At 32.8% G+C, this 15,809-nt stretch overlaps 1 protein-coding gene across 1 annotated transcript; it reads left to right on the top strand.

Annotated features, from left to right (window-relative positions):
- The first annotated feature begins 219 nt into the window (after positions 1-219).
- Positions 220-11,855, top strand: LOC137823509 (phragmoplastin DRP1E-like). The gene is made up of 15 exons (XM_068628682.1): positions 220-617; positions 1,225-1,288; positions 1,371-1,478; positions 2,028-2,129; positions 3,667-3,717; positions 3,820-3,881; positions 6,845-6,935; positions 7,017-7,081; positions 7,187-7,381; positions 7,461-7,580; positions 7,665-7,735; positions 9,798-10,023; positions 10,104-10,154; positions 10,232-10,600; positions 11,492-11,855. The coding sequence occupies exons 1-15, from the start codon at positions 474-476 to the stop codon at positions 11,618-11,620; spliced, it is 1,848 nt and encodes a 615-aa protein (XP_068484783.1). The 5' UTR covers positions 220-473; the 3' UTR covers positions 11,621-11,855.
- Positions 11,856-15,809: the final 3,954 nt, after the last annotated feature.

Below are 15,809 nucleotides of genomic sequence, written 5' to 3'. Positions count from 1 at the left end.
AATAAAACATGAAATTAATTAAAAAACCTTTTAAGTGCTTTATTCTTTAATGTCGGAAATGTTAATGACGGTTCAAATTGGCGCGTTGCTGATTTCCTTACACACAGAGCATTATCCATAACGTTCCGAATGAATTCGTGTAAAGTCACACACGACAACGTTGGTGGACCCAACCTGTGTTTAAGATTTTCAAATTTCGAAAACGCAAATGGAACTTTCGTTAAGACAAGAAAACGTCTAAAACGGTGCGCACCACGCTATATAATCGCATATTCGTATTTATCAGGTTTTCTACTCAACTAGTTGTGACCAGTGCATGACCTTTGTTGGAAAACGAAAGCCTCACACAACTCTGTTTTCTCTCACTTCACTCTCTCTATAGAATCTTGTTGCGTTTTGGTGCTCTTCTTCGCGTTCGCGTTCTACGTCGTCGTTTCAGCTCGTTCGGGGATTCTAGGGTTTTGTTGAAGAAGATGACGACCATGGAGAGCTTGATTGGGCTGGTGAACCGAATTCAGAGGGCTTGCACGGTGCTCGGTGACTATGGGGGTGATGACAACAACACCTTCTCTTCTCTCTGGGAAGCTCTTCCTTCCGTTGCTGTTGTTGGTGGTCAGGTTCGTCTCAACCTATGGTTTTTTTTTCTTCCTTTTTAGTTTAAAATTTCTACGGTCTTAAATTTTGCGGTGGAGAATGAAAGGTCGAAATTCTGAAAACCGACTTTGCTTTTTTCAACAATCGATTTTTCAAGCAAAATAGTTGTGCTTCTGAATTATATTTTATTTTGATTTGAGTTGAGTTCGGTGTTTAGTTTAGAGAGTGGTTCGGGTGGTAGGTATTTTTTTATTGTGTTTTTGCTCAGTGGTTGTGTGTATGTATGAAATTTTGAAACTTACGGCGGAGAAAGTAGAATCAATTGGATAGTTGGAAATAGGTTCTTTTCGTTTTTCTGCTGTAATGTAATTTTCAGGGTGTAGTTCTATCGTTTTTTCAGTATTAGAGTTGACTAGATAGTTGTTTTTACGAGCCTTTGTTTTTGTTTTTTGTTTATTTTTTGTGCTGGATATATGGGTATGCAGAGTGTGTATTTTCCATTTTTCTTTCAGAAACAAATTAGTAGAGCTTGAGAAAACTGTTTAGTTTTGCTTAATTTTATTTTAACAGCGGTATTTTGAGTGTATGTCTGAATTCACTCTCTTTTTATTTCTTTTAAAACTTGAGCAGAGTTCAGGGAAGTCTTCAGTTTTGGAGAGCATTGTTGGTCGTGACTTTTTGCCTAGAGGATCAGGTTTGATATCTTCTTTCTTCTTTTTCTCATTTTAAAGAATTATTTGACTTATCTTTTTTCCCTTTTTGTGAATGAACTGCAGGGATTGTGACAAGGCGTCCATTGGTATTGCAGCTTCATAAATTGGAAACTGGGTCACAAGAGTATGCCGAGTTTCTTCACCTGCCGAGGAGAAAGTTTACCGACTTTTGTACGATTGTAACCCACTACCCTCCATATATATACACACACACACACACACACGGGGGAATGGCATGTTTTTGAGTAATTATAGGATGACTTTTGTTTTGTGGTTGCTTATAAAAGAATTTGAAGGCTTGTTAGCATCTTTTGTGCTTGTTTGTAAATTGCATGTTCATGTGCCCCCTGCCACCTGAATCATTTTCTTTTAATTTTCCATTATGTTATTTTGTGTCTGGTGTATTTCTCTCATTTTTTTCATGATATTATTATAGCTATCCTCATGTGTCCCCATGGTTACAGACAATCAATTTTCAACATGTTCAACAAATTCTAATTCTTTTTGAGATTCAAATCAATACTCTGAACAGAACCTTTGGTCAAGTGTCACGATTGTGTTTGGCTAGCAATTTATCATATGATGATTGATCGCTGTGACACTGTTCACATTCTAACAGGGTTTATGAGTTTTTAGAGTTGATTTTTTTTTCTTAGTTTCTGTAGCATAATATATATAAGCTATGTTATTTCATTCTTAAAACAATTTTTCCTGTTCCAGCTTTGGTCCGCCAAGAAATTCAGGATGAAACTGACAGAGTAACAGGGAAGACGAAACAAATATCTCCCATTCCAATTCATCTTAGCATCTATTCACCAAATGGTACGCATCTCTTTTCATTGTCTCTTGCTTTTCATCAAAGATACTTTAAAAATTGAAACTAAACATATAAAATAGATTTAAACTTGTATCGGTTATATATTTTAACATCTAATAATGTGATGGGTTCAAGTGGTTCTTGAGAGTGAAAAGGACTAAATGCCCTAGAATGTTACTACCTGACCCTATATATAAGAAACAAATATCTTAGTCATCAAGACCCCTAGAATGTTAATTAATATTGTCATACATTTAAATTTTATTCCAAAAACACCACAACTCTTTGGAATATAATGACACTACTCATAATCTAAGGCAAACAAATTTCAACCAATGTGTCAGGATACAAGAAGAAGAAGTTAGTTAAGGCAGTTAGAATATTTGCTGTGCATACTCAGGACAGTTACAACAGAAATATAACTAACTGAGATTACAGAGACTAGAGTATTTATTTATTATACAATTGCCATACTAAAGCAGAAAACCGCAGCAGTGATACATGCAGGCACTATATCTCTACCCCCGCATCCTGCCTCCCCCTATCCCAAAACAAACTCAGGGTGATGTAATGATCAATGATTCCAAGTTTGTCTATCAAAAGGCAGAATCTGGTCTGGGATAAAGGCTTTGGTAGAATATATACTAGCTGGCCTTGAGCTGGTATATTAGAGACAACCAAAGAAGAGTGAGCTACACCTTTTCTGACTGAAAAGATATCCAATTCCATATACTCATTAAAGACAAGTTTACCCTGGACTAGAACTAGTGGTATGGATTGCTGGTGTAGCATCCATGAACTAATGGTATGAGTTTTTGGGTTTGAGTTATGTCCCTCCCGAGCTTAAATTATAAGAACCTTTTCGAAATTAGAGTAGGTAGTCTTATTGTATTTAGTGGGCTTGGACTAGTACTAGTAGTCTATGATCCAAGTATGATAGGAACCAAGGTATCAAACAAGAGAAATAGCTAAACTGTACTAGTATGCATATAAGAATAAAATTCCTCTATATAATGGATTAGAGAAATCTAATAAACAGTAAATGGCCATAGCCAGTAAGAAAGTAAAAACAAACAAACACCTAGATGATGAGAAGAGCTAGCCTCTACTCAAAATCACCACCCAAAACCTCAATAATTCCCCCATTTTCGTTCCCTCCTTATATACCTCTTCTCCTCTATCTCCCTATTACCCCCACTGTGTGATTCCCATATCACCCTCCCCACTCTCTTAGTGCCACTTAACCGTTAGGTTATTTTCCCCTCCTTTTCAAATATCACTTACAGACCTAATTAATATCTAAATGGTAGTGTTATGATAGTAGGCTTGTGTATTGTATTATATTATGTGTAGTCAATAATATTTTCCATGTTATTGTTAATTATCTTCTTTTCTTCTTCCTCATTCCTAAGATAAAACTATACTTTAACACATTGCAAAAAAAGTTAACAAGCATGACTATTTGAACAATTATCGTACCTAATATGATTCCTTTATTTTCTAACTACTGTTACCGCCTTTTCCTTTTTGTCTTTTGAACAGTTGTCAACCTAACCTTAATTGATTTACCGGGTTTGACTAAAGTGGCCATAGGTATGCTTTGTATTTAACTCCTATTTTTAATTAGAAATCTAATGTTTGGATCAAATGATGATCTTTATATCTTCAATTGACAATTGTGTCCGTCTTTTTCAGAGGGACAACCTGAGAGTATTGTTCAAGAGATTGAAGCTATGGTTCGATCATATGTTGAAAAGGTAAAAAGATGTTTTTTCATTGATGTAGTTAATATATATTCAACATATCTTTGGTGTGATCACACTTAGTTTTCCTTTTATCTTTTTGAATTACAACACGTAATGGATCCCTTTTAAGTATATGTGCAAGTGCTCCTTGAGCTTGTGAAGCTTTCACGGACAGAGCAGCCACACCTGACCTTAAAATTTATATAATACCCAAATTTTCGAGTATTTTCTAATAATTTATTTGCGTTACCAATCAGGTGAGAAAGATACAAACAATCATATGATCTAATTTAAGGAATTATTTGCTACTTGTAGTTTGAGTTAATAGTTCAACTACATCTTGAATTAATAGTCCAACATTGACTCTGTGAGTGAGTATTTTGTTTTGTGTGCCAACTAAGTGTGATAGTTAATTGATCATACATAGTCATTTCAAACAAGTCTAATGTTGTTAAAATCGCAAGTATACTCGCAAACTCGTATGACTCAATGAGTTTGGAGAAGGCAAGGTGACTCAGACAGTGGATTCTCACCTGTGCGGATCAAAGCGAGTAGGCATGCTGCTCGGTGAATCGAAAGATTCTTTGATCCTCCTACTTGTCTCCCTCGCCACCGCTTGTTCTCGTTGTCCTCGCGCTCGCCACTGCTCTCTCTCGTCGTCGTTGCCCTCGCCACTGCTTGCGATGTTCGCCGTCACTTGCTTTCCCGCTTGCTCACACTCGCTCTCACTGCACTGTTTCTCTCTGTTTACTGTCTCTCATGCTCCTTGTTTATTTTCTCTGGAATGCTCTGCTCCACCTTGCCTTGTTTTATAATGGTATCAAGCAGTCAGAATTTACTAATACTAGGAATATCTGTGGAAGGTTTATTTGTATTAGATATTTATATTTATATATTTATATTTATAAAATTATTAATTGTTTTATGCATCATTCTTATGAATTATGAACCTATTTTTAGTTGTCTTATGAATTGAATATTATTTTTCATATACCACATTAATTTTTCATATACCACTAACTCTTACGATTCGAGTTACAGTCTTTGAGTTACATTTTTTTTATCTCCTTTCCGATCCTATCACGATCCTCAAGTTTAACAACATTGGACAAGTCCACTCTTTTTTCAGTCTCTTTCCACTCTCATGCAGTGTTTCCAGCCCCTGCGCGAAACTCTTAGTAAAATATCAGGCCATGGGAAAAAATACAGGAAAAATTACTTGTTTTTAGTTATCCCTGAAGCTAGTTATTGTTCCTTTTAAGCTAGGACTATTGAGGCTAATGATGAATGTGCGTCAAATTTTATAGTAGTTAAGTTTTTAGTATTTACAGGTATGTGATAAATCACTTGCATTCTATCCTTATCTTCAATATAGAGGTCTCATTGCAATTAACTTTGCATTTTTTGGGTCAGCTGCACCTAGGGATGACAATGGATAGGGTAGTACCCTTCCCTGTACATGCATTTTTAGAAAAAATAACCGTACTGGCCCACCCCTGTACAGGTATCAATTTTTAACCCCATCCTTGCTTCGTATCCCTGCACAGGTATCAATTTTAATCCCCGTCTTTGCTGGGTACCTATATATTCATACTCCTACCTGCCATCCATACTAATGCATAGATTCAATAAATATTATATATTATATAGTTATTTACGTTTGATATTTTTTAGATATAGATATTAGATATAACTAAATAACTAATACTGAGACACTTGTCATGGTAAACATTTTATCATATTTTGAAATTGTCACTTTAACTTGTGTTTATTAGTTATACAAATTTAAAATTGTGTAAATGTAGATATTTGTTAATAGACTATACTTTAATTTCTGAATTTCAATTGGTTTATTTACATTTTATTTTGATTTATTTCTACAAAGACACCACCGTTATGAAAAAGATGTAGATATATGTAATCCCAACCTTTTACCATTTTTCTGACAAAAAGATTTTCACTATAATTTTTCATTCTGCCTCTTCCTCTTTGTATAACACAGTCCATTTCGAAAACAAAACCATTTTTTTCTTAGGTTCTCAAAGATCAATGAATCACATTTATAAGAACAAAGAATTACACAAATATATAAAAAATTATAATTTATAAAAATTGGAGAAATTGTATTACAAATTAGAACTCACAAAAGAGTATACAAGTAATTGATTATTATATATTCACACATAAAATGAAAAATATAATATTATGCACAGATAAAAAGTAAAAGATATATTATTTCTACAATTATCATTGTTTTGTAATCATAATTTTTTTAAATTAGATTCCAAATAGGAAGAGTTTATTAAAATTTTACTATTAATTGCTCAAACATAACATCAAAAGTATTAAAGCATAATATTAAAACTACAACCTTAAGTCATCAAAATGTTAGTGACAACAAAAAATATGGGAAATATAATCCTTTAATATAATAGTTTCAAATTGAATTTAAGTTACATAACCCACACACACGGTACACACACACACACACACACACACACACACATATATATATATATATATGTGGGTACACTTTTCCATCTCTGGCTACACCATTTTCCTGTAGGATGTACTCCAATTTAGTCAAGAAGTGATTATGTCTCAACATTAAGAAACTATTTAGTATGACCTAATTGAATAGATAACAATAATGTGTTAACATTCTCATTTGTTTTATGTCACGAGTCTGGGAATCAGTTGGTAGTTTGCAATGTTGTTGTGATGCTCTTAAGTCTATTACTTAAGTCTTATTATAATTTTATTTAATGGTACATCAGAACTTCTTATATTATGTCCTTTTGTTTCACTTATTTTGTGAGTTCATTATTATGAAATGTCTATTTCTGAACTACATTGCTTTCTCTATATTTCAGTTGATGAATATTTTGTTTCCTCGTTGTATCTTAAAATAAACTACTTGCATGATGTACTGCCAAGTTCGGTATTTTCTTTAATCAATTCTTTATCTTTAACAGCCTAATTGCATCATATTGGCAATATCTCCGGCTAATCAAGACATTGCCACTTCTGATGCTATTAAACTTTCTAGGGAAGTTGACGCCACAGGTACTTTTGATTGCTTCATGGAATGGACATTATGGCCTTGCTTTGTCATATTTTACTAAGTTTTGTCTGTAATATGGCTAGGTGAAAGGACATTTGGGGTGTTGACAAAGCTAGATTTGATGGACAAAGGAACTAATGCTTTAGATGTAATCTTTTTTTTTATTTGATGCATGTACCTTTAATGTTAAACTTTCGACTGTGCATGTAAAATTATACTAATTTATCCTCATTTTCACTTTTATTCCCTCAAGGTCCTTGAAGGAAGGTCTTATCATTTGCAACATCCTTGGGTTGGTATAGTAAATCGATCCCAAGCGGACATCAATAGAAATGTTGATATGATTGTTGCTCGACGTAAGGAACGTGAGTATTTTGCTTCCAGTTCTGATTACGGGCACTTGGCCAACAAAATGGGTTCAGAATACCTTGCAAAACTTCTCTCACAGGTTTTCTTTTGGAAGATAGTCTTTGCTAATCCTTTTTTAAGATAAGTTATATTTTTAATCCTATGGACTTATTTTGCAGCATTTGGAGTCAGTAATTAGGGCAAGGATACCCAGTATTACATCTTTAATAAACAAAAGCATTGAGGAACTTGAATCAGAGATGGATCATCTTGGGAGGCCTATTGCTCTTGATGCTGGAGTGAGTTGTTTAAACTTGTGATGGTTTCTTTAAAATTCCATGATGTTCTTCTGAGTATTTGTTGAATGTTAATTTCTCATTCAGGCTCAATTATACTCCATCCTAGAACTTTGCCGAGCATTTGAACGGATATTCAAGGAGCATTTAGATGGAGGGTAAATATCTTTTACTGTATTCCATTTTTATGCTATGTTTGAGTGCAATGTGAAAAGGGGAAGGGAGGGTAAAGGTGATAAGCATCTTTGATTGGAAGGATTTGTAGAAGGGGAATGAAATTGATTCCTTTCTCTTCGTCCCGAGTTGGGAGCTAAGCATTTACTTAAAATTGATCTAGTGAATAAGATTCTTGTCTTATCCTTAGATCATCCAAATAAGAGTTTACCAAGCTTATGAAACTTGTAGATCCTACGGAGGATGTATAAGGTATAAACATGTATAATATTAAATCATACGTTGGAATATAAATACCAACCTCAATTAAATTATTTCTTTACATTACGGTAGCCAATTGTGCCAAATAGCAGTGCTATTGTAGTGGAGAGTAACATTGCATAGGTCTGTTGCCAGTTTATTTTCTTTGGTCTCTATAGATACATGAATCACAGTGGAGTTGCAGCCCAAATTATGAGCTGAGAATTGAGATGATTCTGCAGAGATTTTCATTTATTTTCAAAACAAAATTCCTTTTCAATGCGCACTTATGCAAACAAAATTTGTATTTTACGCGCATGTATACTAAAGGGGCTTTTGTTTTTCCTTCATTTAATCTAAGGAAATCTATTAAATTTTGTCCTCACAAATTCATATTCTTTAACTTCAATTGATTGACCAACTTCTAGTCTATGTTTGGAATAAATAGAATGGTGCAAAATGAAACAAAACTACCATCCTACTGTCTTCCCTTTCCATCTCTTTCCATCTCTTTCCGTCAATCTAAACTTATACTTAGGATTTATAGTAGCCTCTCCTCTGTCTTGCGCAAGCCCACTGCAAATAAAGGTCCCTGAGAAGTATCTTTACTTTCAGCCTGCACAAAAGCCAAGAAGGCTATTGATAGGATCCTTGGTCTTAATGCTATTGTAGCATGTCTTGGTTTAGATAATTGGTCAGAAAGGCCAGCTATTGGAGTATAAGGAGTCTGGGTTGTGGAGGAGCTTAGGTGCCAGGTTGTTACCATGTCTAAAGGGAGGGAGGCTGGGTTGGTGTGATAAAGGGGAGGAGAGTTATTTTTGTTTGTTAGGCCTTTTAGCTGGGAAGAGAAAGTATCTTCTCGGAGTAGCTTTTTCTTTCTCGGAAAGGAGGTGTTCTCTATTGTATATGCTCATTGAGCTTGTTTGCAGGGGTTCTAACAGCTGTTCTATTGATCCCCTCAAAAACAACTTCAGATTGTGAGGGCAAGAATGTAAGTTCAATATTGAACCACTGAACAGATTATCAATGGTCAGTGTTTATTGTTCCTAAATGGAGATATTTTACCAAAAAATCATATGGTTTGAAGTATTCAATTTTTCAACATTGATGTATGATCTATATATCATGAGATTTTGCAGTCTCGCAATAATACACAATCTTTTTCCCAACTATCTAGTTCCTTGGTTTTGCCTGCTAATATTGTAGACAAACTACTATCTAGTTCCTTGAAGAAGTCAAAATTTAGTCTAACAAAGTGAACTTTAAATCCAACTCAACCTCACAAAATTGGTTTGTAGGGTGAGGTTTACACCCACTTATGTATTATAATTGGTTATATCTCTAGTTATGTGGGATCTCCAAGACATTTCATGTTGAGAACGTGACATCTCTATCGGGTGAATAAATATTCATGGGTGGCATGATAGACCCAACATATCCCATTAGGATAGACTTTGATATCATATTAGAAAGTCGACTTTAAATTTAACTTAACCCTACGGAATCAGCTTATACGGTGAGATTTGTATCTGTTTAAATATTATAATTTCATCATATTTCTAGTTGACGTGAGATCGTCAACATTTAGTTTACTATTTATTAACTGAAATGATGAATGATATACTTCTTAACACTTATGAGGAATGGGCTTTCAACAACCGGAACCTTTGTGATGTGGTTTGCCCACTGCATAAGCTAGAATGAACATTGCCAAAATCTGATTGACTTGATTGTCAGTTTGTTATCACTGATGAGCTAGTTGATAGGTCTATTTATTTAAATAATAATGTTCTTTATTGTTCTTAGGCGGCCTGGAGGAGATAGGATATATCATGTCTTTGACAATCAGCTTCCTGCTGCTTTACGGAAGCTTCCATTTGATCGACATCTTTCTCTCCAGAATGTAAGGAAAGTGGTGTCAGAGGCTGATGGTTATCAACCTCACTTGATTGCACCCGAGCAAGGTTACAGGCGCTTGATTGAGGGGGCTCTTGGATACTTTAGAGGCCCAGCTGAAGCTTCAGTTGATGCTGTATGCATTACACTTGTATTCTCTGATTTTTAATTTTGATCTAACACAGAATTAAATTAACTATCTTTGATTTTGTGTAGGTTAACTTTGTTCTAAAAGAACTTGTGAGGAAATCAATAGCTGAAACACAGGTAACTTTTGGAAGTATGTTTTACCTTGTTCATGAATTGTTGGCATAGCTTGCGAAGGTATTAACATGTGACTGCAGGAACTGAAACGCTTCCCAACATTCCAAGCTGAACTAGCTGCAGCTGCAAATGAGGCTTTAGAAAGGTTTCGTGAAGAGAGTAAGAAGACAAATCTTCGGCTTGTAGATATGGAATCTTCTTATCTCACTGTGGATTTCTTCCGGAGACTTCCTCAAGAAGTGGAAAAATCTGGAACTCCTGCCCCCTCAAATATTGATCGTTATGCAGAGGGTCATTTCAGGAGAATTGCATCAAATGTGTCATCATATATAGGGTTGGTGGCTGACTCGCTTAGAATCACAATTCCAAAGGCTGTTGTTTATTGTCAGGTCAGACAAGCAAAACAGTCTTTGCTAAACCATTTCTACACACAAATAGGGAAGAAGGAGGTACATTCTGTATTCTCTTACTTTTCTCTGTTTTTATCTATTAAGAAAGTATAGTTTTTTCCTTGATGGGTAATCATAACATTAGGTAAATCACACTACGAAGGCCAACTGTTGTAGTTGGAGAGCCCAAGGCCTCATAAAAAGCCTACACTAGATCCCATACCCCATATTCACTAGCATCCACTTAGGATGGCTGTGCATTAGCCGACTCCAACTAATCCTGGGCAGACACTGCAATAATCAATGTCACCACACATCTGTTGTTACCTTGCAGAGATTTCGTAAACCTTTATCCCTATTGATAATAACCTAAGGAGAGCCAGACCATTAAATTTTTCTGTTGTAGTTGGAGAGCCTAGGGTCTCGTTAACCTCAAATTATAATTTCATACTTTCAGTGTGGGACATCATAAGTCCCATACCTTGCAACTGTACCATACAAATTGTTGTAGTTCAGTAACTTCAGTTAAGCTGTAAGTTATAACCCAAATTTTGACAACGTCAACCCTAAGTATTGAGTTGCCTCTTATATTTTATTTATCTTATCATTCACACTTTTAGACAAAAACTATGTTATACTTGTTAGGGTTAGTCACATACTCTTGGAGACAGAACAATTGCACATAAACATCTTTTTTCTTTATGGTATACTCCAAATAGCTTTACCCTGAAAGGTTCGCATAGTTGGCTTTTATTGAATAGAATGCTTCTAAAGTTTAAATTTTATTGATTGAAATGATAATAAATATTGATAAATCCTTTTATTTCCTTATATTCTCCTTTGTTTTGATGTTTGACTATATATAATTAACTCTGCTATGTTGGACATTATTATGTACTCATTGTTTTAAGTAATTCCAATATATCCTTGATAAGATTTTACCTGTTATAGGGTAAACAGCTATCGCAAATGTTAGATGAAGACCCTGCATTGATGGAGAGGAGACAACAGTGTGCAAAAAGGCTTGAACTATATAAAGCAGCAAGGGATGAAATTGATTCTGTTTCCTGGGTACGATGAGCTTGGTGCTAACTGAGTGTCTTCCTAATCTTTTATTATAGCGATCAGTTGTGGGTTGGCCCCTGATGTAATCCACTTATTTACTATTCTAGTATCGCGGTTTTTTACTGTAGGGTAAGAAGATTGGAGTTAATTTGGTTGTCTGAACTGTAGTGTACATCCACACAGAATGATGATCTTCACTTTGATATGTATAATTTGTGTATTCTTTGTAATCTTATTCTTGGTTGTGTTACATTATCGAGCCTTGAATTTGGTGTTCCAATGCTTGTTTTCTTTTCTTGACCCTGAAACGGTCAAACAACACACTGGGTTGAGAAGGCAGTTCCACAAGAACTGATCAAACATCGGCAAAATAGAGATACGAGGAAGAGACACAAATTGAGAGCCAACAAAAACTCATCTAATAAAATAGGAGGTATTTCAACTGATCATGTTAATGTGGCAAGGTTGAAGATTATATAAGTGCTCGTTTGCCAAGGTTGAAGGAATCCAGGGACACCTATAAGAAGAGTCATGTTTGATAGGGATGGACTAGAGTAGAGCAAAAGAAATGCGTGCCTGAATTGTAGATTCCAGTTTTCTTCCATTAGTTTTAGACTCTAGGCTTTATGTAGTCAATAGCTGTATTTTGTAGTTGAACTTGTTTAGTATGTATATATTAACCTTTTTTAGAGCCATATGTATTTTGTTATGGTTTTATCATCATTCTTTCTGTGAAGATTTCCCTTCAAATATTGATTTATTATTATATGATCGTCAGTTCAATGGGCCATAAAACTTTAGATGTTAGATTAACACCTCCCCCGTGCCTTAATTTGGAGATCTAGAGCATGAAAAACTTATAGTTCTCACTATATATGAAAACTGTATGTATTTTTTTGTCTAAAAAGGAGAAGTGTATGTATGTGAAATTACCTAATATAGTATAACATATTCAACAAATTAAACTAACATAATGTGTTTTGAAATTACTAAATGGTTTAACACATTTGATATATAATAATTTAATTATTAAAACTAAAAACCAAGCTTGAGTTATAACAATTAGGCATCACTTAATTGGAATATATGGTTTAACAAAAAAACACATAATTGATGTAACATAATGTTTTTATTAGTAAAAGTATTTATTATATTACTCCAATACAAACATGCGTACAAACATACAGAGCATGCAATCAAAATTACATCTTGAGTGAGTTCAAAGATGTTAATTATGTAATAAAATAAACATTAAACTTAAGAATTATCATTACTAATAATGTCTACATTTTGAACTTGTTGAATAAGTGTCTTATGCAATAATTTTTTTATGAAAGGCTTATGTTGACCCTTTTTGCTACTAAGTTTTTTAAAAGAAAAGGATTTCAAATTGATATGCTTAATATCCTCAGTATAATTGTATTTTTTTATAAAAGTAGTACCACAAAATTATCAAAATACATTTTTAATGACTTGATGATGTTTTCATGTCCTAGAATAAAGTTTTGAGTTAATTAGTCTTAATTGTAACAAAAAAATGTTATAAATTTAGCTTCCATAACGAATACAATTATAACTTGCTTTGAACTTTTCCATGATACTGAACTTGTAGGTAAGATTGATTACATAACTAAGGATGAATTCCTTTATGATTATGCATTCAATTAACTCTCTTATATGTATAACTATGTGATCCTTCATTCCTTTTAAGCGTCTTTAACATTTTGTATAGTTTTTGAATGTTCCATTCTTAATTTGCTTTCATATCTTCTTAATATTTGAGTTTCGAGTGCAAATCTAAGCATATAGAATTTCTTTCACTTATTTCTATTCTAAATAATTTTAAGACACTGTATGAGATTAAAATTAAAATAGTTCCTTTCTGAATGCGAATGTCAAATGTTTTTTTTTTCCCATTCTAAATATATTTAGTACTTTATTCATACATGCTTTATGAAATAAGACTTTCAACCTTTATTATATGTTTTTTTAGAACATTTGCATTCTTGTCACGTAGCTTTAATCACATACATCCTTCGTTTTGAAATTACCAAAAGACAACCGTTTAAGTCTCTTAAAAGAGATCAAAATCAATACAAGGAAAATATCATCAATATATAAAGTAAAAAATATAAACTTATTCCTACTTATTCAATTAATAATATTTTTCTTAAATTCAAAGAAAATAATAGTATCATTGTCACTAGTGGGAAATTACTTAAGCTCGAAGATTGAATTCTTTAATTTACGCATTATATTTTACTTTTCAATTAACTTAAAACTTCATTGTAAGTCTATGTCCTATAATTTTTTACTAAAAAAAATAGTTTTCACTTTCATATAATCTAGTTCTTAGTCATAAAAAAACTATTAGTGTCATGATAATCTTAAAGATTCTTTTCTTGAATCAAGTTAAAATGTTTTTTTTTCTTAAAATCAAGACTATCGATATAAGTAAAACACTAAGTAAAAATTTTATTTTTACAATATTCAAGGTTATCACGAGTGTTATGTTTAGTTAAAGATTTACTTAGAATTGAATTTCTTACAACCTTATAAAAAGTTTAGAAGGTCACAAATATTGATGAAGATGAAAAGGAGAATATAAAAATTATAAAAAAATTTAAGAATATTATGGAAAAATTTTTCTTAATGAACATCATAGTAAGACAAAATTAAAAGGGGAATGTGATGCCATGTCGATTGTAAAAGAAGTTATGACTTGGTAAGCTAAAGTGTGAATGAGATGGATCCACTAAAGAGTATCCTGAAGGCAAGGTGTTGATTGGTGGATATGTTTATAGATATTTGTTTGGTTGTATGTTGAGTCACTCCATAAAAGCCATAAATATGTTTATTATATGTTGATCAAACTGATCAAGGATATTAAAGATTGAACATAATTTTCTCTAAGTTTGGTTTTGATGATGAAAGAACATTGTATTGAGTGTTCATAGCTTTCATGCTTGAATGTGTGAATCATGCATGTAGGGAAGAAGATTTATCTTAGAATAAGAAGCATAATCATCACCAACATTGATATATTCTTAGATATTTTTGAAAATATTTAAAAATGGTTTAAGAAAGTATTAATCAATTATGTTAATATAACTGATTATCTTTAGTAATAATTGATTAGCTGAAACTAGTTTCAAAACATCATTAGCGTATAATCAGTTATCTATAAACATAATTTATACATTTCTTTCTACAATTATATATATATATATATATATTTAAATTCTCTCTTGTAAACAACAATGACATTAAATAAATATGTTTTCATACTTTCAAGAAACTCTTCAAGAAACGTATAATTTATCGAGTTTATACCTTTTGTTAAAATTTTTAATAAAGGATAATTGTGGTTAAATTTATTCTTTACTCTTTGATCTCAATCTTTGGACATTCATCACAGACAAGTGATATTTTTTCATTATTCTTTGTGATCTCTTATTACACCTGATAAGGTTTATTTGGTATTAATAAGTTTCTATATTTAGTTACTATCTCTTGAGGGTTGTTAAGAGGTTTTTGGTTCATATCTAACATGTTTACATGTTTCACATGTGTAGTGTAGTTGTAATAAAATATATGTAAGAATCTCTATAAGATTGATTAGATTGACACTGGGCCTATTAATTTGATTTGAACCGGTCTAAATTTCTTTGTGCATCTCTCTTCCTCTAATCCTTTATTATCTTTTGTATTTATTTGTGTTTTGCAAACTCGTTCTTTGAATTAATTGTTTCAAAGAAAGATTTTCAAGGTCCATTAATTGGGAAAAAAAAGTTTCAAACCACCAATTCATCTCCCATTTGGTAGTGTACAACCCTACTTTTTTTACAATTAGTCTCTGAGTTGGTTTTGGATAGTCTTTCAAATTAAAAGATCATGTTATCACTGGATAAAACCAAACATTTGCTAAAAGTGCATATGTTAACAAACTCCCTTTGTTAATGGAGAAAATTATTCTTTTTGAAAAATTCAGATGAAAATATTTTTTAAACCAATTGATAAAGAGTTTGGGATGCTTTTATAAATGGTCATTTCATTCTTTTTTTCACTTGTGAAAATATATAGATTCTAAAACATCTCTCAACTTAGACAATAGAAGAAAACAAAAGAGCTTAATTTGATGTAAGAGGTAAGATCATTATATCATCTAACCTCACACTTGATGAGTACTATAGAGTATTGATAT

The sequence above is a fragment of the Phaseolus vulgaris genome, chromosome 8, assembly GCF_000499845.2.
Source record: "Phaseolus vulgaris cultivar G19833 chromosome 8, P. vulgaris v2.0, whole genome shotgun sequence".
Taxonomy (NCBI): Eukaryota; Viridiplantae; Streptophyta; class Magnoliopsida; order Fabales; family Fabaceae; genus Phaseolus; species Phaseolus vulgaris.
The sequence above is the reverse complement of the archived record's forward strand: the minus strand, read 5'-3'. Positions and strand labels throughout refer to the sequence as shown.

Excerpts from the sequence above, each read along its gene's own strand:
- LOC137823509 (XM_068628682.1), top strand. The coding sequence starts at position 474 with ATGACGACCATGGAGAGCTTGATTGGGCTGGTGAACCGAATTCAGAGG. Across the intron at positions 7,581-7,664 it reads CTATTGCTCTTGATGCTGGA|GCTCAATTATACTCCATCCT; the intron begins GTGAGTTGTTTA and ends TTTCTCATTCAG. Across the intron at positions 10,155-10,231 it reads AATCAATAGCTGAAACACAG|GAACTGAAACGCTTCCCAAC; the intron begins GTAACTTTTGGA and ends ATGTGACTGCAG.